Here is a 20,717-nt window from a genome sequence, read left to right as displayed (position 1 = left end):
AACAAAGAAGTGTGTGGAAGCCCTTTATGCATTTTCGTTTTTTTTTTTTTTCCTATTTTTCTTTTCTTTTTTTTTTTCTCTTTAGCTCCAGTAAAAATCACACCGTTCACGTGTGATCATCAGACAACAGTGATTTTTTTTAAAAAGTGGAAAAATAGAAGTTGAACAAAAAAAAAAAACCCAAAACATAATTGGAGTAGGAGAGGTCTAAAGCAAAGCAGGAAGAAGGGTGAAATTTTGACACCCTTCAATACTTGAATGAGTTCTGTAATCCCATGCAGGATTCCAGACACATCTAGTTAGGGCATCGCTAAGGGTGATTGTTACCATGGTGAATTCTTTAATTCTTGTGGTGAGTGGTGTGGCGGTTTTCCTGGGGGGGGGGGGGGGGGGGGGGGGCGGGGGGGCTTTATTTCCATGTGTTTGCCGTTTGGGAGATGGATCTGGAGGGGATCATGTCGAGAAGATATTCTCGTTGGCGTTCCACAGCCGAGGACGAGGTCCTATGCACAGACAGGCTGGGGTTCACATACGCCATGGTCACACCTGCAAAACGCAGACGCACACACACACACACACACACACGCGTGCGCAGACAGACACAAGACACAGAGTATGAGTGGTATATAAACAAATGAAGACATAACAGTCAATACTATCATGAGCATTCATTACAAGCTTTCATATTTGTTGTTTGATCATTGTTTTGTGCTGAAAAGCACAACAGCAAAAATACACTCACGTCACATTCACTCACTAAAATTAAGTAACATAAAATTTGGCTTTCACATAAATGTTAAATATCACAAAATCTTGAGACCAACAAAGGTACATTATGGGCACTAAGGCAAGAGCACAGTTTTTCAAGCATGTCAGTAACTTAAGACTGATGTTATTGTATTTTGTAGATTCAGTGTAAAAGGAGAAAACCAACGCTTAAAATGCAGCAGCACCACCACCATAGAAAAGAAAATTCAAGAGAGAAGGACAAATGTCAGCCCCAAATTCAAGTTTATATTGTTTTTTTTGTTTTTTTTACCCCCAAAGCCGGTCACTTTATCCAACAGATTTAGAGAGCCCACAATCATCAGATTCAAAATCCTCAAACTACTCTTATCGATCACAGAGAAATCATTACTGTTACATGTATGAGGTATGTTAACTGAGCAAAGATAGTTGAAGAAACAAAACTCTCCTGCCAGTTAAGATTACGAGGGCTTCACTAATCCAAAAGATACATAATCAACCTAGTCCAGATCATCTTAATATGAAGTTTAGCACCAATAATTTCCATGACCCAAGAGGTTAAACCACTACTCTACCAAGGGACCACCAGGTGTGGGATTGGAGAGAGGGAACAAAGACCGATTAGAGAGACAAGGGTAAGAGTCACCGAGAGCAGAGAGGGCGGGTAGGGTTGGGGGGGTTTTTTTTTTGGTTGTTGTTTTGTTTTTCGGCGGCCGGTGGGGGGCACAGAATCTACCTGATGTCACGCTGTTCTGCTTCCTCCAGGCAGAGGTGGCTGTGGCGTTAGAGTTCCTGCTGCTGCCCGGCTTTGAGCCCTGATGCACTGACGCATGCTTACCTGGCCTGCTGACCAGCGCGGCCGCAGCCACGGCGTTCTGGAGCTGAGAGGACGGAGAGAAGGAGTGAGAAACGCCGTGGATGCCCCCCACAGACTGCACACTCCTGGACAACTGACCAGGGCTCTGCAAAAACAAAAACAAAAACAAAAACAAACACAGAGACAGAGACAGAGACAGGGGAGGGAATAGCGAGGTCAAGATTTGAGTCTGATGCAAGAAATGTATTAACAAACAATTTATTAACAAAACAGAAAAGTCAGGCACGCTTCTTAAAGATACATTCGTTTAAATGCTGGTATGCTAGTGCACCCATTTAATAACATAAAGTTAAATGCTAGTATCTGTAGCTAACCTGTTTGATAGTTGAAGATTAAATACTAACCTGTTCAATGGTTTACTATTAAATGCTAGTATATTGGCTGACCTGTTAGATAATGGAAAGTGCTTCCAGAGCTCATGACCTCTTTGACAGTTGAAGGTCAAATGCTAATATGTTCAGTGGCAGAATATTAAACTCTAATACTGTTAGACAAGGGAGCGTTAAAGGCTTGCTGGAGCTGCTGACCTGTTTGATGGCGGAAGGATGGCGGCTGATTGACTGTCCGCCTCTGTGCTGCGACTGCTGCTGCAGGTTGGACGTGCACACCTGTTTCAGCTGCTGCGACACGATGACCTGCTGCTCCGCCTTCAGCCCGTGAACGGTGGAGGAGGAAGAGGAGGACGAGGAGGAGGAGTGGGAGACGGGCGAAGCGGCCTGCTGGAGGATGCGCTGCTCGATCTCCTGCTCCTGCTGCAGGGCTTTGACGAACGCAGCCTTCAGCCTATTGGTGTGCTCCGCCTTAAGGGCCTTCTTCTGATTGGACGACATGCAGTGCTCGCACATGATGGTGCCACTCTTGTCTTTCCTCCATCGGCAGGTAAAGTCAGTCTTACACTGGGCACAGGTGAAGGGATCTTTAGGGGCTGGAGTTACCACGGGCACTGACAGACCCTGTTTTCCTGAAGGAACGAACGAGAGAAAAAAAGGATATGTCCTAACTTGCTCTCTCTATATTATCACCCCATAGTGTCATATTACAGATCACAGAGTGAACAGAATGATTTGAGAATGACAGTTTACACTATAACAGCATTACGCTATAACTCATAAGCGCTTCACTTTTAGGATATTCTTGTTGTGTTTCTGTCCATACTCTATAACCATGATATCTACAGTACTCAGTGAAGTCTTCCCATAACCTGAATTAGGGCCTATTTGTGATTAACATTCTGCATGTGTCCTGCCTGTGCATCCATGTGTACAGTATTTTAGCACAGGGCTAACTGAATTCTCCCTTAAGCTGGCCATTCTGTACTGTGCATTATCACTATGTATCCTATGCATAACTATGTATGTCTGTTCTTACTCAAACTCATTTTGAGTAAATACCCGCATTTTTGTAAAAGGTCACATTCCCTGTCAAGCGGATAATGCGTAGGTTCCATCGAGTCTGTGCGTCTGTACCTTTTCCCAGAGTGTCAAGAAGGTTCTGTACCACCTCCTCCAGTCCCACCAGGTAGATGAACTCGTTGTTGGCAGCAGAGGGCAAGAAGTTGAGTTCTGGGGCGGGGGGTTTGGGGGGCGGGATCTCCAGCAGGGTTTTCTCCAGCTGTTTACGAAGGGCCAACTTGGCGGCGGCCTGGCGACTAGCCGGAGACTCGTTAGCATTTGAAACTCCGCCTGACAGTCCTGTCTGTGACGTGACGGAGGATGACTTCAGGTTGGTGGAAGTAGTCTGGACGGGACAAAGAACAACATGATTAAACTCTTTACCAGGAGGATTAATTATATTTTCTTTACAAATAAAAAAAATAAACAGGTGGTTTCACATGGAGAACATAAGATGTTTCTGCAAAAGAGCGTTAGGGAAATGATCTTTAACCAATAAATGCAATGTCATCAATGCTCTGTGAATACTGCGGTTGATTACTTAATGTGTTAATAAACACTCACACGTGCACGCACACACACACAGACACACAAACACACACACAGACACACACAGCCCCCCCCAAACCCTGACCTGAGGAATGCTGACCAGCAGGTTGGTGGTGGGGGCTACCCTGATGAGGCCAGGCTGGATGATTTTGTGTCCCTGTACAGTGGGCACTGAGGCCCTGGGAGCCAAGAGCAGTGGAGGAGGCCCAGAGCCTGAATGCTGCTGCTGCTGGTGTCTTAGACTCTGGATCTGCTGAGGGGTCACGGAGATGGGCTGATGCAAGACACAGAGCAGTCAGTCAGTCAGTCAGTCAGGACCATCAGACAGAGAGAGAGATGGACAAAGCACAAAGACATCCCCCCTATTTCCCTCCTCCTCCTCCTAAACCCATTCCTTTAAGTTTCACTGACAGAGTGCTTTTTCTGCTGAAACATCAGCATGACTTAAAACACTTTCTATACGGGCTCACGCTAAACTCTACCGACGAGAAAGTTCAGTGAAATAGAGAAACGGCGCGAGGTGCGGGGTGTGATACGACGGCACAAAAAAAAGAAAAAAAAACAAAACAAAAAAAAAAGAAAAGCCCAGACATTATGCGGTGGTATAGAAACAGACACGACTTAGTTTTGTACCTGTGCTCCTCTCACCAGGGGTGGCATGATGATCTGAGAGTTCTGGGAGCTGTGTTTAGACACCTGCTGTCCTCCCCTGACCAAAGGTGGCGGGATGACGGTGCCCGAGCTGCGTCCGGACAGCACCTGTTCCCAAAGACACAAGACCCTCTGAGTCTCCAGCGTGGTGGAGTCGTTTCTGTGGTAAACACAACGAGCATACGCTGCGGAGGGGCACTGAGCGTGAAGTGTGTGCGTTGTAATCCCACTTACTGGCTGAGCTCCTTTGCTGGATGAGACAGTGCCTCTTACCAGAGGAGGAGGAGTTGCCACAGAACCTGATGTGCCAAGGGGCTGAGGAGAAGAACAAGAGAAGGAGAAAATAGGAAAGGAGCATAGGAGTGTATGTGAGTACAACTGCTCCCCCCAAAAAATGTAGTGAGCAAAAGAAACTGGTATCTGGTTAAGCCTTCGACACTGCGTTGGATTAGCGGTTACAGCGACGGAGGATTTGTCTCCGTGTCTCAGTCTGAGTGTAGCTATTGTACTGTCTGAATGCTAGACTCTGAGGGCCTGGGAGTCAGCGAGCGGTACCTTCTGAATGCTGGTCTCTTTGTGGATTTGACTCTGTCGGAGTTTCTTCAGTAAGACCAGTTTGGCCTCCTCCAGTCGCAGCTCCTCTTTGAGCTGTTTTATGATGCGCTCCCGCTCCTCGGGACTGCTCTTCTGCTCCCACAAACGGCAACACAGTTACATTAGTATGTCTTCATATCATATAAAACATATACAGGGAGCATTTTAAGGACATTTGCATGACCTGAGCAGGTGTGAGTGTGTGTGTGTCTCTCTGTAGTGTAGCCGCTACATTTTCGTCAGCAGGGTCTGTGTCATATAAGTAGCTGATATTTTAATATGCATGTTTATAATGGATGCAGTGCGGTTGCTAAGTTATACCATGAGAAGATCTGTGTCCAGCTCTTTGAAATGGTTAAGACCATTCATCTGCGGACTGGAAGGCTCATTATCCGACAAAACGATGACATCATCAGGCGACGGGGGTCGCTTCTCTTTCTTTAGTTCACTGCAACACACAGAGGTATTGAGGAATTATTAAGCACACAATATTTCCAAACCAACACACACGGGCAAAACACGACCCCCTCACGACAGGGTGAATAGAACAACAAGAATTTGTTTTAACACATGGGCTGTGTGACATCTAACTCAGCAATCTTTCAATGAATCACCTTTCAGCATTTTTGTTTAAATTTAATCAGTATTTCCATTGTGAAAAGAACATGTGGACGTTAAGGAAAACTGGTAGAAACTGATCCTGCTTCCCAGTCTGCAGTAACCATTGTTCTCCATTAGAGGGCAACACATACACATGCCTATTAATTGTTTCAGTTTGGGTCAGAAGGGCAACTGCCAACACACAGATATATCACTTTTCTCTAAGAGATGCCATCAAATGCTCAAATCCATTTTAACACAAAGAAATATTTATGATGATGAAAAGCACTGACGAGGGAGGAGAAGGGAGAGCTTCGAAAACGCTGAAAAGGCCCAGACAGTTGAGAGCGACCCACTCAGGCAGCCAAGAACTTCCTTCCAGTAGCAAAAATTTGGATATCATGAACAGACTACAAATACCATATACTGTCCGACCCAAAGCTGAGACAGATCCAAAAATGACTTTTCATATGAAAAGTTTAAGTAAACTATGGACACTTGGAGGAGGTTGTCACCTTGACCTGTATCTGCCTTTTTTTGTTTGAAATTCGTCTCATTTTATGACCCTTTTGAGGCATTACGGCGAGGCAAATAACACTCTGATGAATGAGCGTAATAAAAGTGGAATAAAACACAGTGAAAACTGGGCAGTTGTGCTGTTTAATAATGCACTCTTATCAGGCTGGTACACTGTCTGCAAAGAATGTTGGACTGTCTTATCTGGGCTCCTGAACCTGGGCATATGTGATAAGGTCCAGTCAAGAGTCTGGCTCAAAACTCTTCATACCTCACAGACTCTGGTAGGAACAACTATGGCTTTTAACAGTCTGTTTAGAATTGTTCAAAAGCATTAAATACCACCTGGGGAAAGCTGCTCACTGCTGTGTTACTCTACACGTCTGAATTAAGAGTTCATTCAATTGCAATGTTGCGTCAACCAAAGAATTCCCTGATATGATCCCGTCGACTGGATATTCCTATTTTGAAGTGTTGTGAAAAATTCACCGTGTGCTTTTTCTCAAGAACTGTGGAGCCTGCGGATACCCGAATTCAGAGAGAGTTCTCAACCTGCTGTCTCCTGCAGGCTGCTGGCACAGCAGTGAAAAGCCGTACTCTGAAATGGAGTGTGATAACTTAACCTGTCTGAACAGTCTGAAGGACAAGCAGGCCAAGATCACATGAGTCAGAGATAAACAGTGACAGTGACACTGTAAAAGAGAGAGAGAGAGGCTGAGTGCACTGCAGCACACACGTACAGTCACAACCTTAATCATCAACTCAACTCAACTCACTCACAATGACCTCCAAGACACCAGTGAAAAGAAATGAAGACAGAACGTGTGTGTCTGTGGTCACCATTTCCTGCCTGTAAACCCACAGGTGCTTTTTCTGAGGAAAAAGAAAGAGAGTTAGCACTGTTGAGGTGAAGGATGTATGCGAGGTTGTGTTATACTCTCATTTTACTTTCTCAGGCTTTCGTCAACTTAATGAGAGGGCGCGAAAGTTATCACCGGGATAGGATGGAACGTGGTGAATTTTGGTGTAAGTTTGGGCAGGTAACAAAAAAAAAAAAAAGATAGGTAGCACAACCTCGAATGTTTCTTTCAAGATTCCTTTCAGTGCGATGCTGCCTCTCTCTCCTCAGACACTCACTTCCTGTATATTAATCAGTCTACTAAACAAGTCACATGACCCCTGCATTTTCCCTTGACGTCATGTGACACTCGCCCTCCTCCCCCTCCCTTACTGTTCCTTCCAAAGTGGAAACCATGGCAACCAGCCGGCTGGAACCGGTTTGTGACACATGGCCTTCATTTTGTGAAGTGAAGTAGGGTTCAGGTGCCGGAGAAAATGGAGTTACCGCCTCAGAAACTTTGAGAGAGGGGGACAAGCCACACAGGGAGCTGAGTGCATGCACACACACATACGCACACATGCATATGCACACACACTTCCTGTGTCAAACTATAGCCCTACTCAAACCATGCAGGTAATACAAAAAAAAAAAAAAAATCACAACTTGCAGAAAACTTAACTATGACTTTGTTCACTATTCAGAAAACAATACTACTACTACCAATAATGAACAATAATAACAGTATTATTCTGATACTGCGAAAATACACAGACATTCCAGTTTTCATAAGCTAGTGACTGAACATTGTCACAGATGGCAAAAAGCACAGAAAAAGCAGTTTTAGGTCTGAACAGAATCAGCTAGTATACCATACATGTTTGTGGTACAGGAGAGCACAAAGAAGCAAGAGGAAGAAGAGAACACTTGCATCTTGTTTACCGTATCCACAGCATGCAAAGTTTGGCTTGTACCCTCTCTCATACAAGAGGACACGCATTTCCATTCTTCTAGTTATGACATTTTTCCTTTATACCAACTGCAATTTTTGTTTTAATTTATGTCTTCTGAGATAATTCCCAATAAAGTCTTTACGGACAATTCCAAACAAATATACAGCAAAGTACTGAAGTAAAGTAGAACATTCTTCCACAGATAGCTCTGTGTGTGTGAGTGTGCGTGCGCGTGTGTGTGTGTGCGTGTGGGTGTGTGTGTGTGCGTGTGTGTACGTGCGTGCTGAGATTACATAACTGAGGAGCAGTGAGTGAGAGAGGCTTCAGTCCTTCATGTGCCTCTTTTGAAAACGCATGCTACCTGTGCCTTAGTCAGCATAAAACATCTGTCCAACAAGGCAAAGTAACAATTACTGAATCTATTAGCTTACTGATTTGCTACCATTATATAAAAGACAGCTGGCTGATTTACTCTGTTATTTCTTGTCAACCACGTGATACATCCGAACACGCAAGAACTGCAGACTTTTAAAGATGTCAATCACAGTTTCTTTAGTTAATGGCAGGCCAAGATGGAAAGGGCAATATTTTTTTAGGAGACTTCTATTAGTTACATGTTGATTGCTCCAAAATCCATGGTAATCCCTCTTACATAAGACCTCAGTGACTTTATTCCAACCCTGGAAATATAATGGCTCCAAGAACACTGTATTTCCTTTAACAATTTCATGCTGGTCACAACAGCCTCCTCAAAGCCCAGAGAGACTCAGTTTGAGTAAGTGAATCTCTAAATACATAAAAAAAAAAAAAACAGCAGAATTATTGGACTTCTTGGTTCCAGCTTCTGCTTAAACACCTTCTGCTTAAACACCTTCTGCTCTCCAAAGCCACCACCTGAAGCCACAGCTTCAACCTCGTGAAGATTAACATTTGTTTCTACAGTACAAGTTCATATAAACCCCACAGGAGAGTGCAGTTAAAAGGTAAGGACGCTCTGTAAAGAGTCCAGCTGAAGGCCTCTGCTACGAGACTCTCTCGCTCTCTCACCTCTTGGTGGTACTCATATCCACTGGTTCCTCTCCAGCCTGGACCTCTAGCTTGATGGTCGCCTTCACCTCGCCGGCGTTGAGGATGCTGCTGGCCCGACCCGTGGGCTCCGGGCGCAGCCTGGCCGGCCGTTCTTCTGACCCTGCCTGACCTCCGCCCTCCAGCTTCACCCTCTTACTGTCCATGTCTCCGGGCGTGGAGTCTCGCTCCAGAGCACGCTTCTGACTGCGTGTCTGGCGCCCCAGCTCCTCAGACATGGCTGCGGCTGAGAGAGAGAGAGAGAGAGAGAGAGAGAGAGAGAGAGAGAGAGAGAGAGAGAGAGAGAGAGAGAGAGAGAGAGATCAATGCAAAATCAATTAGAAGCGAATTATGAAACCATCCAAACGTACTGACACTGTCATCAGTGGGGACACACGGTGAAATACTTGGAGAGCAATGGGACTGTTAATCTTAGAGAACTAGCTTCACTATGCCCGAAATAAAGTTACGCCAATAAACAGTCACCAGTTCACAAATAGTTGTCCGTACCTATACAAAACCAACACAGAGATGGACAAGTTGCTGGGTAAACATACTGCTTTCCTGTAGACTCTAAGAGGGCATGAACTTTGAGAGTTGCATGGAGGGATGGAAAGAGAAAGAGAGAGAGAGAGAGAGAGAGAGAGAGAGAGAGAGAGAGAGAGAAGAGAGAGGGATCAATGATGTAAAATCAACCTCTGTATTTGTGGTGGTTTGTAACACAGGATAATTGAGAGGAGGAGAGGGAGACAGAGATATTAAACACCGCTTTGCTTGGAGACCAAGAGTTCATTGGCACACCGGGAAATCAAAGAGGATCTCAATCATGATCCAGTTTGGTCGCTTCAGGTACCAAAACTTTTCACTACATGTTCACAATTAGAGAGAGCGAGAGAGAGAGAGAGAGGGGGAGAGAAAAAGAGAGAGAGAGGAGGAGCAGGACACAAGGACACAGAGTGGAGGTACAAAGACTGCCAACCACCCAAGGCGAAAAGATGGAGAGATGTAAGTAAACAGACAGACTAACAAAGCCACATGGAGAGACAGAAGGAGGAAAAGGCAGACAGTCAGAGGAATAGGGGCAATGACACAGACAGACATGAAACATAAAGTCAGGCAAACAGGAGGGACCAGACATTTAGGGAGACGGTCTCATAGAAAGGGGGTGTGGACAGACAGAAAGACACGAGGACATTGGCTTTTTCTCCCGTTCCACATGGACTGAGAGGACGCAAATTCTGGATAAATAAAGAGGCATAAATAAAGAGAACATTCTAGTGCCTCATCTGCTCAGTGATGCATAACAGGAAGCTTGAGCCCTTAAAAAAAAAAAAAAAAAAAATCACATTAACCCTTTCCCTGGAGGAGCGCTGTTGGCCTCCTCCCTCCAACGTTTCCCTTTTTCCTGGAAGAGTGAGGCTACTGTACGACACAAGACTGATGTATAGTGTACACACTATGCTCTACTACAGTACAGTACCTGTGTTAGACAGTCACAACCATGAAAGCCTGCAAGTGCCCAAGTGTGCACACACGCACACACGCACACGCACACACACACACACACACACACATAGACTCTGCCTCTCTCTCTCTCTATTTCATCTGATAAAGGAAAGCTGACTCAAGTTCTTTTTTTTTTCTCTCTCTCTCTCTCTCTCTCTCTCTCCCACCCCGTGACATCATTGAGCCACACATGACCCTTCCCAGGATTCACTGGGCCACACAAAGCACTTTCCTGAGAACCGGTCTAAACCGGTAGGCGCGTGAGTGAGAGGGAGGCAGAGGCAGGTTTTAACCCTTCGTGGGCCGGAAAAGCCCAGCCTCTCAGTGACGGCCGTCTGGGCCTAAGAGGAAGACAGCACATGGCATTCCAAAACACACCACTGCTGGAGAAAAGAGCGAGGGAGAGAGAGGGAAGGAGGGAGAAAGAGGGCCTGCCGCTGCGTGTCTTACAGTGGCTGGTCAATATGTAGGTTTAATATCAATCAAATAAGACCACCGGGGGGAATAGCCTTGAAACTTGGAAAATCAAATAGTTCTTTTGGGGGAAATGCATGGCTCAACTCAGGCCACGACTTCTCGTGCAGAACTCTATTACTATCTGAACGCATCTCAGCTACACCGTGACAAACTGTGCGTTTAAATATGAGAGGCAGCGTAAATGTGGCCTACATGATCATAGTTTGATGACGGAAGCTATGGAGAGAGAGAATGCAGACCCAGAGAGTATCTGTCTAATGGAGAGCTGATTATAGAAGGCTTATTCCAGGATGAACTGACAGGTAAAACTGCCTCTAAGAAGCAGCAAAAGCTTTCCCACAGCCCTGCCTGTGTCCACGTCCAAGAGCGAACCAGTATCTTTCTCTTCTAATTTCAACTGTTTATAAAACCCCTTTTGACACATTACAGTCAATGTGTGTCAGCATACAAATGTGGCCCCAAAGATTATGCTAATTTTATGAGCTGGGAAAGCATAAGAAGATTCAGTATTTTCTCTCTCCCTCTCTCTCTCCCTCTCTCTCTCACACACACACGAAAACACGCAAACACAGACGCTTCCCCAGGATTTCTAATTAATTCATAAAGAATGACATCACGACACAGAAAATAAACACATAAAAGCATAAACAGATGTCAAGTCGACATCCAGCTCTTCACATTACTGTGAACAAAATGCCATGTGTCACAGCCCTAACACACACACACACACACACACACTTGATTACAAATTTATCGCATGTAACGTTCATCGCTACGAGAGAAACAGACTGACAAAGTGAAACTGACCCAGAATCACCTTTACTACTTTACAATGTTGAAACAAATCAAATAATCCAGTCCCAAGGTCAGTCATTAAGGGTCTGAAATGAGGAAAAATGTCTTTGTAGGCCCATCAGATCAGCCTACTGTTGAGCCTTCAGTTCGTTCGCTCCTAACACAGCACGCTCCAGAACTCCACCTCTAAGACAAGGAAATAGTAAACAACTGAGTCATCAGAGACAAGCCCAGTAGTGGTCTGCCTTGAGGTCACATTTCTGATCTCAGATCAGCGTTCCTCTTCCGCAGTCCTCTATCAATCAATTAAGGGAAAATTATTACAACTGACCGCAAAGTGCAGATAAGGGCACGATGTGCCAACACGTCGACTCAAAAAAAAGAAAAAAAAAAGGAAAAAAAAAAAAAAGAACTGGAACTCCATGTCCACTTGTTTCCACTCATGTTGTGTGTGTGTGTGCGCGCGTGTGTGTGTGTGCGTGCGCGCCAGGACTGAATGGCTGACGGGTATCAGGTTTCATAGCCCTTGGCAGTTTACATATATCTCCCTTAAATAACGTACATCCTCCCCAGCACCATCGCCCTTACACGGAAACACATTTGATCACAGAAGGTAAAAGATAATGACAAAAGATTCTCACGTTTCCACAAATGAATGATTACTAAATCATGCAAATTCCTTAACAGGCCAGTTAGGATCCCACACGTGTTCATCACTCGTAGCGAGCAAAGACTTTTAGCCAATAATCTTCTGTGTTACCCAACCGAAATTCTTCTTCTTTTTTTTTTTTTGCCTGGGCAGTTACGAGATCACTACTGCTCCGCTCTCTGTTTGCATTTACAACATACTGATCAGCCAGACAACAGTGATGTAATGATGCCATCCCAAGAGTCTTACCACTATTTAATCTCTCCATATACCCCAGGAAGGGTGACTTAAACCACACCTAACATCACTTCTAACCTAAGTTATTGGAAAACACAACACTTAGGTTATCGAAAGCAAACACGGACCAGTGCTTAAATAAATATACATGTATACAACAGACCCTGTAGGAAGTTAAACCCTTTTGTATTTGCCTTTGTCAGTCACTCTGTGTGTTTTGGTAAGAAGGGGAATGTCCTCTGTTGCTAACACCGTCTCTGCTCTTGAAACAGAGTAACACAAAGGCACGTCCATTTTACGGGCCTCTCATTAACGCGCCGTAGGGACCCGATTCGCCGCGGCCGCCGGTCTTCCGCGCGCTCGTTTGGTCATTCCATCTGCACGCCCTTTCTCAACTCATTCGAACGACGAAACCTTCAGAGGAGTTCAGGGTGACACTGCACCTGCGAGGGACACACGTCTGAAGTCCAGAAGCCCTCACATGCTAAAAAAAAAAACTCATTACGGTTTAAAGAAGCCACGCCACAATCACCCTTCTGTTCGAATCTGTTAAGATGCTTTAATATGTTGACCTCTTTAAATTGCATTAGGGAACAGGAATACACTTCATATTAGTGTCTCCTCACTGATTGGCCTAATTGTTGACTGTTGGGTTCTAACTTCTGATAAACTGTTTAACGGTCTCTCAGGACATCTGAAGCTCTTTATAACCTGCACTGATATCCATGTGTGATAAGCTGATTGCATATTACAGACAACCCTCTCAAAAACACCACTCCAATTTCCCCATTGCAGAAGTCCATCCACGATGAGTACAACCACCATTAGTTAAGCCCACAATATACTTCTTTCATATTCTTCAACGAACACAAACTGCCTGTCAAACAGAACTGTCTCTTAAATTCCTCAGTATTGGGTAGAGCCTGCCGTCCGCTGTTCCACTGTAAGACTGTACAGGAGAGACAGTGATAACGTTTTCTCCTTCTTTCTGGAGAGGATGCCTCCGTCAGCCCTGAGGAAGCCTTTTCCACGTCGTTTATTTATAGCAGCTGATGTAATGACCTCCCCTACAGGGTTTTAACTCAGCATTGTGTTTATACGTGCGTGTCTCCAAGTATGCGCATGAACGTGTGGATGTACGAATGTATGTACATGTCGCAATATAAAGGGATTTCTGTGCCCCAATCCCCTCAAAGACTTATTTGGTTGATTGTTCAGAAAAGAGCGTGATATACCTAACAGAACTACTGAGAGACTGAAGGCAAAGAAATGCTTAATTTTTTAAAAGCCGTCAGTAGTCAAGAGGCAGACTTCAAATTTTTTATTCAGACGTTCATGCCAAAGACACGCTGCATCGACAGCACTGCTCCCAGTAGTTAAGTTAGACCTTCAAGCCAAGCGATAGTGGACCAATAGGAAAATGTCCTCATATGACAAGGTCTTTTGGGACGTTTTCATTTGCTGTTTGAAATTCTTGGTATCCTGTTTCCATGCACTTGTCCTTTTGAGCTTCAAAGACCTTCCGTGAAACTTTCAATTCACCCTTTGAAGGAACATGATTTATTTGTCAAATCTGTGCAGATTATTCGGTAAAACTTTGTTTCCGCGTAAGGGCGACAGAGCTGGGGAGGATGTACGTTATTTAAGGGAAATTCTGTGACTGACAGAGGCACTGAACTCAAGGTTGTCTTCAAAATTTAAGCGATTGGAAAAAAAAAAAAACAAGAAAAAGAAAAAGTGAGCCTTATATGACTCATATTGACTTGTTTTAAAATAAAGTTTTTTTCACATTACTGAGAAAATAATCATCTCTGGGGAGGACTTTATGTTTTTGCTGAGCTAGAAGTCATCTCAGCGCAGCATTGTAGAGATGGATAGAAGATGAATGCCGGAGAGAACAAGACGTACCAACGGGCCTCCATTCTCATGCCTTATGATAATGCCACAGATTAGACGCTTCAGTCCTATTAACTGTTCTCCAACACACGAATTAGTACACACCTCCTGACAAAAGTCAGCAGTAAGTCTGCCACACATACCTCCTGACAAAAGTCAGCATGTAATCTGCTTATGCTTCAGAAGTCATAATTCAAAAACGCTTTTGTCGATTACCACCTGGGAAACTTTTTTTCATCAACCTCATATTGTGCAGTTATTACTGTGCAGTCCACTGCTACATATTCATATGTATTCACCACTATATTGTTGTTGGAGTATTAAAGGACAAAACCGTGTTCATTTATAACCTCCCTGAATGAATGACTGGCTTTATTCTTCAGAACAGTGAACATGAACTCCACAGAAGAATCCACTCATGGGTGTTAGTGTGGTCTTACACAATATGTTACAATGGCAGATGTTTCGAGATGATTTTTTTTTTTTTTTTTTTAAGTGATTTCTCTACAGCAGTCACGTTTCAATTCAGCATCTTCACATCAATATATAGAACTTCATGTTCTAATTGAGATTCACTCTAAACATCTGGTGAGAATTTCACACTTTGCAACTTCTCTTGTACTGTGATGTCCACAGTGTCATGCTCCACCTCCAATGCATTAACATAAAACATATACATATATACACACACACACAAACACACACACACACACACACACATATAAATGGCCCAAACTCTACTCCATCACACTCGGCCTCTACACGCCAGAATGTTCAAGTATCAAACCTGAATTTGACTGAGCAGAGAATGCATATAATGATAGAGATGTAAGTGGAGATAAGTGTCTCTTAATGTGTACAGGATCCCTCTCCATGTTGTGCACTTCTGTACAAGTGCTTCTCAATGAACAAGAAGAGACTCTGTAATTGAGATCAAAACCCAAAATAAATGCTCGTTGATTCAGCTCACCACAGAACTACCATGGGTAGGCTGTCTATCCAGCACTGACTTAGAGATATATTAACTATGCTGAGACGTGACCTCACCGTATTGGGAATTCAGCTCTGGGAACATAATGTGCCAAGTGGACCCATTCACTCCGGAGAAATAAGCTATGACTCAGCACAAACCCTAAAACAGTATACATACTCACAAGTTAGAGTTCCAGTACTCCATACACTGGACAAAACGCGCGCTCTGTTATGTGTACGTTTATTTTCACAAAACAGAAGACACATAGATTCACTGTTTGTCTTCATGTGACCCGTACAGGTCCCAACCCAACAAATAACACGATGCCTGGCTCTCATGCAAGAACTTCATTTCACGTTGCTTCGAGAAATCATGTCACAAAATCAGCCAATGAAAAGCATGTGGTTATGCATAATGTCAGTAGGGGGCCTGAACAATAAAAACGGCTGTCCCTGACAGGTTACGAACAAAAGTTGTGCTCTGGCAATTTGCAGGCACCTATAAGGTCCTCAGAGAAGGACCTCCAGTGGTTAGTCTAAATGCTCATTAAAGGGACCATGTGACCCCACGGTTTACAAAGAATCTCCAGTGCCATTGTTCAGGTGAACAAACATCACCCTTTCCAGAATTTTAAATGTTAGGTCCAGAAATGGGATGTTCTAGTTGCTACAGAATAACCTGTAGGATGTCAAAAGAAAATCAAACACAGAAAAATGACTTTTCTTAAAAAAAAATAATAAATGAGGCTAATTATTACAGGAGGTCAAAGGGCAAAGACCATGCACTCTCCAAACTAACAAAATGTGCCCACCAACAGACCACAAGTGCAAGGAGAGTATTCATTTTAATTTATGACGTGACGCAGCCCACAAACCTTTCAGAAATATTCTTGACTTGATATCCTCTAATTCACTTAGAAACCAAGGGCTAAGCAAGTAGACTTACTTGCACCTTCAAACCCTGCAGCTTGTGGGTTAAATGAAAACTCAGATGAAAAAAAAAGTCACATGGCCATTATGACAAAGCTATTTTCAGTTTCTGTGTCATTTAGAGTATGACAACTGAAAGAGGAGAACTGACAATAAAATTGGGGTAAAAAAAACAAAACAAAACAGAAATTACTGATGATAGTACGACTTAATGAGTGTACAGTGAGGGATCACAACAGTGTTAACTCTCTGTACATTAGACTAATGAAAGCAACTTTATCAGCAGAGTACCCAGTAACCACAAACTGCTAACAGTATTCTCGTAGGTGTCCAACGAACTTGTACATTAGCAAATGCAACTGACAATGTCATAAAGTTGTCAAAACAGGATTAAACACTTAGTTACATATTTACGCCAAACTAAATGAAAATGGTTACGTCCTGGTATATTTAAAAAGCAGGAGTTAAAGTTGTGCATCTCTAAATTTCCTGCTGATGTAAGCCCAATGGTTAGAAATCGTATTTTTTTTTTTCACATCAGCTTTTGTTCTAAATAATCAGGTAATATGCTGTCGTTATTGTTAAAAAGCCTTTAAATATTTTCTACACAACGTAGAAATATAAACTAGCATATAGGCACGCATTCAAAAGTAAAATGGGAATAAAGATTCTGGGAGCAGCATGTATCGAATCGCGGGGACCGGCAAGTTCCTGTGTGTGCGTGAACAGCGTCGGTGTGTGTACAGCTTTAAGATGAGGAAGAGGATGGATGTCTTGCGAGTAGGAAGAGTATAAGGACTTTTATTGTGATACAGTACAAAATTGGCAGTCAGTCAGGTTAAGTGCCACGACTGGGGGCTCAAACCAAGGCACAACGTCCACCATTATTACGCCACCATCGACCCCCCTTTTAAGACCATAAAAATTCCAAACATACAAACATTCCCTCTTATCATATTGAAAATACACAACTACACTCGAACCGGCAAGGTGCCCTGCTGAACCCGGCTTACAATATCATAATTTCAAATATGGGGCTTTAAAAACAAACCTGTCAACATTTTCACGCCATCATAATAACCATTTATCATTAGCAAAAGGTACCTGACCAACTAACGTTAAAAACCATAAAAGTTCACGAGGATGTGAATTCGTTCAGAGAGCAAAGTTAAACAGCTACGTAGCTACCCTGAACTAATCGCGCAAAGATTAATAAATCACAATACACTGCATCACTTGAGTTGCAAACTTTCATGTTTTTTTTATAATAACGAGCAACCTGGCAGTCGCATCCTAGTTCAAGCCAATCAAGGACTGAAACGTTAGCAAGCTAACTTGCTAGCGTTACCTTGCGTTCGAAGAGGGGGGGACAGCGCAAAATTTAAACTTTGAAGACTGAACGAGAAAATTCATTTAACTGAATGGCACCAAGTCTTTTCGGGAATCGTTAAATGAGTGACCCTCCAAGTATCATTGACGATCTTGTTCCTTGAATTGACAAAAGGGTGAGTGTACATTGTCTCTGAAGAATTCCAACTCCCACGGACACTCGCTCGTTACGTTACCCACCCAGACACTAGCTACGGTTCAGTCACCGAAGCTAGTTCAGATCATCCAGATAGGCTGAAACTAAACATCAAACTATTCCATCAATAATCTTTCAAAATTATTCCGAACACATAATACAAGTAAATGTGACTTCCAATAATCAGTATGTCTAATTAGTTCTTGTAATTGCTCACTAACCTCTCCCCTTCCTCGAAGATTGTTTTTGCTCTGCGGAAAAGTGTATTGGCTACTTTCAAACAACCCATTACTCTGTCGTCGCAGATAGGTGGAGGAAGAGGAGCTGGCTTTCGATAAGTCCGAATCAAACGGATCGTCTCAATCCCCCCTCCCACAAAACTTCAGACACGTCTTTTTACACTTACTGGGTCGATATGACACTGATCCGCTCTTCTTGGGGTGTTCCTTGTGATTTTGGACGACAATTAACTCCGATAATTCGGCGTAAAAATCCCGGGGATACCCTCTTCTTAGCCCTCCCCGCTCTGCCGCCTCGGTTGCCAAATAATGCGCCTCTCACACATGGAGCCGCGGCGTCACCGCAGTGGGCATGCGCGCTTGTGCACACCAGGGGGACCAAGAACACACAACACACAATCACTGACCATCATCAATACCAAGGGGCATAGGAAGAGTGTCCTGCCCATCCCCCACATCCACAGGGACGTCGGGTTTAGCACCCCACCCCTTTCCTCAGACTTATTGATCCTCTCAGATAACACAGGTAGAGAGAACAAACATACTGTATGTAAACAATATCACATAAACTCTTCACTTGCATGACCAAGAAATATTCTGATATACTCTGACTCTATAAATAGAAATGTTCTAGGCTAAATGGAGATGTGGTTTAGTGCTCCATTCAGTGTGTTGGCCAGGTCACTGGATGAATGATGACTAGAGGGGGCAGCAGTTATGTAACAGTCAGACAAGTAACGCATGTTCAGATCGGAAAGAAAAAACAGGGTTTAGCAGAGTCACACACTCCAAAACTATACTTGTAGTTCCCATGTTCAAATCAACAGGAGCTTCTGCCAGCCCTCCCTACGTCAGTCCAAACCATACCTCCTGTGATATTACACATGTAGCACCCCTGCATGTCATGCACACATATATACATACACACAACATCAGTGAAACATAAACCACCGAAGGTGCTAACATGCCATTAGGCTGTGATGATTAATTTTCTAAAACCGTCACTTCGAGGGTCTCTGGCAAGTTCCATTCATTCAATTATTTCCGCATCATTGTCCACCCTCATTTTTATTGCAGGGACTCACATTTGGCCCACTGTTACTAGTTTTGTCAACTCAGCATGACTGTCAGGCCATTTTGCCGTATGAAGTGTCTCAAGAGCAACCTGTTTTTGTTAGTCACGGCAGCTGGAAAGCAACTGGAAATCCCTTTTTTATACAATCTATATGCCCTTATTGATTTCATATTGGCAATCCCATAATTTCAGGAACTCCTGCCCCAAAACCTCATATGACCTCATATGGCTTGTATGTTTTTACATTTTTGCACGAACGTGTTTTTTTTATAAAGATATATTCCAAATGGACTGATTTTGATAAAGTGCTTTTGATTGCTTTTATGGTGTGAAGCATTGGAGCACTCATGACAAAGGGGCATCAGTGCATGCATTGGTGCTTTAAGACAGAATAGCACTGTCATTGTAATGAAACAGCTGTGATTAGCTGTTACACATTGCATTGTTTCATTAAGATGCATAGGGTGTTGTTGATTGTTGATTTGACAGCAAGTCAAACTTCAGGGTGTTTACAGTAGAATTATTCATGCCAAACTGTCTCCTTTTTTCTCCCCTGCTCAATCTAGTAAATTAAAGTCAGAAACTAAAGTGAATGATGTAAGATTAAATTTTTACATTTTTTAAAATTTAATTTGATGTTCATAATGCACCAGAAATGATCTTTTGCCAAGTTTACAAAAAATAGAACGTTAATTGAAATACTTTTTACCCTTTCTTTTATTTTTTTTTTAATTCGTACAGATCAGAGTAAAGTTTTTCTGAGTTTGTGTCTGTAACTTCATCCATATACTGATAGTCCTCCTCTCTCCTCTGCACTACATGAAGCAATGGCTGCCACTAACAACATGACAGTCTCAACTTAATCCCCATTTAAGTACAGTAACAATGCAGGAAGTGGCCCTCCCAGTCACCATCAGCTGAGCTCACTATTTGGCAGGAAGTGTCGACTCTCAGCTCTGCTCTGACACCTATTACCTAATAAGCATCACTTAGCATCAATTTTTTTTTTTTTGGCATCATCTGAATCTCAAACTAGTAGATCTTTATTTGCCATTAAGGTTGCACAGACATTCTAATTCCTATGTAATGTGGTTTGGAGAAACTACGCTGGGGAAGTGGAAGCCCTGGATGTGTTCCTCTGGAGTTCATGTCTTATCAAAGGAATGTCACAGGCTCTGCTCGACAGATTAGAAATAAAGACAGTCATGTGATCAGGCCTGCAAGACTGAGCTCAGAGTTGGCACAGTTCCCTGTGGTAACACACCATCACAAACAGCTCCACCATTACCCAACATCACCACTCTCATTCACTTCTCAAGGACACAGAAATGGAGAACGTGTGTATACATACACACATTTGTACATCAGCAAACACATGCATTATCTAAGGATGCATTTACCTACCCTGATGGACTAAAAAAGATAATTATCTAAAAAAAAAAATCTAAGCCTTTAGTCCCACAGATTGGATGAAGATAATGGAAGACATCTTACTCCATGTCTTTTTTACACAAACAGTAATTGTTCAATGTGCTTGAAATGTCCGGGTGTGATTTATGTTCTGTAGCAATAAAATAAAATTACTCACTAATCTTGTCCACATTCAGCACAACACAGGACCATTTGGCAATGATA

General features: G+C 43.2%; 1 protein-coding gene across 1 annotated transcript; it reads right to left on the bottom strand.

Moving 5' to 3' along the window:
* Positions 1 to 381: 381 nt before the first annotated feature.
* LOC115812086 (transcriptional repressor p66-alpha) lies at positions 382 to 18,278 on the bottom strand. Its single transcript, XM_030774572.1, has 11 exons — positions 18,175 to 18,278; positions 8,764 to 9,028; positions 5,131 to 5,257; positions 4,771 to 4,902; positions 4,450 to 4,530; positions 4,198 to 4,323; positions 3,650 to 3,838; positions 3,091 to 3,361; positions 2,152 to 2,585; positions 1,484 to 1,709; positions 382 to 546 (listed from the first exon to the last, which is right to left on the bottom strand). The coding sequence occupies exons 2-11, from the start codon at positions 9,018 to 9,020 to the stop codon at positions 410 to 412; spliced, it is 1,980 nt and encodes a 659-aa protein (XP_030630432.1). The 5' UTR covers positions 9,021 to 9,028; positions 18,175 to 18,278; the 3' UTR covers positions 382 to 409.
* Positions 18,279 to 20,717: the final 2,439 nt, after the last annotated feature.

Source organism: Chanos chanos, chromosome 5 (assembly GCF_902362185.1).
Source record: "Chanos chanos chromosome 5, fChaCha1.1, whole genome shotgun sequence".
In the NCBI taxonomy this organism is placed as follows: Eukaryota; Metazoa; Chordata; class Actinopteri; order Gonorynchiformes; family Chanidae; genus Chanos; species Chanos chanos.
This window is presented reverse-complemented; position numbering and strand designations above follow the sequence as displayed.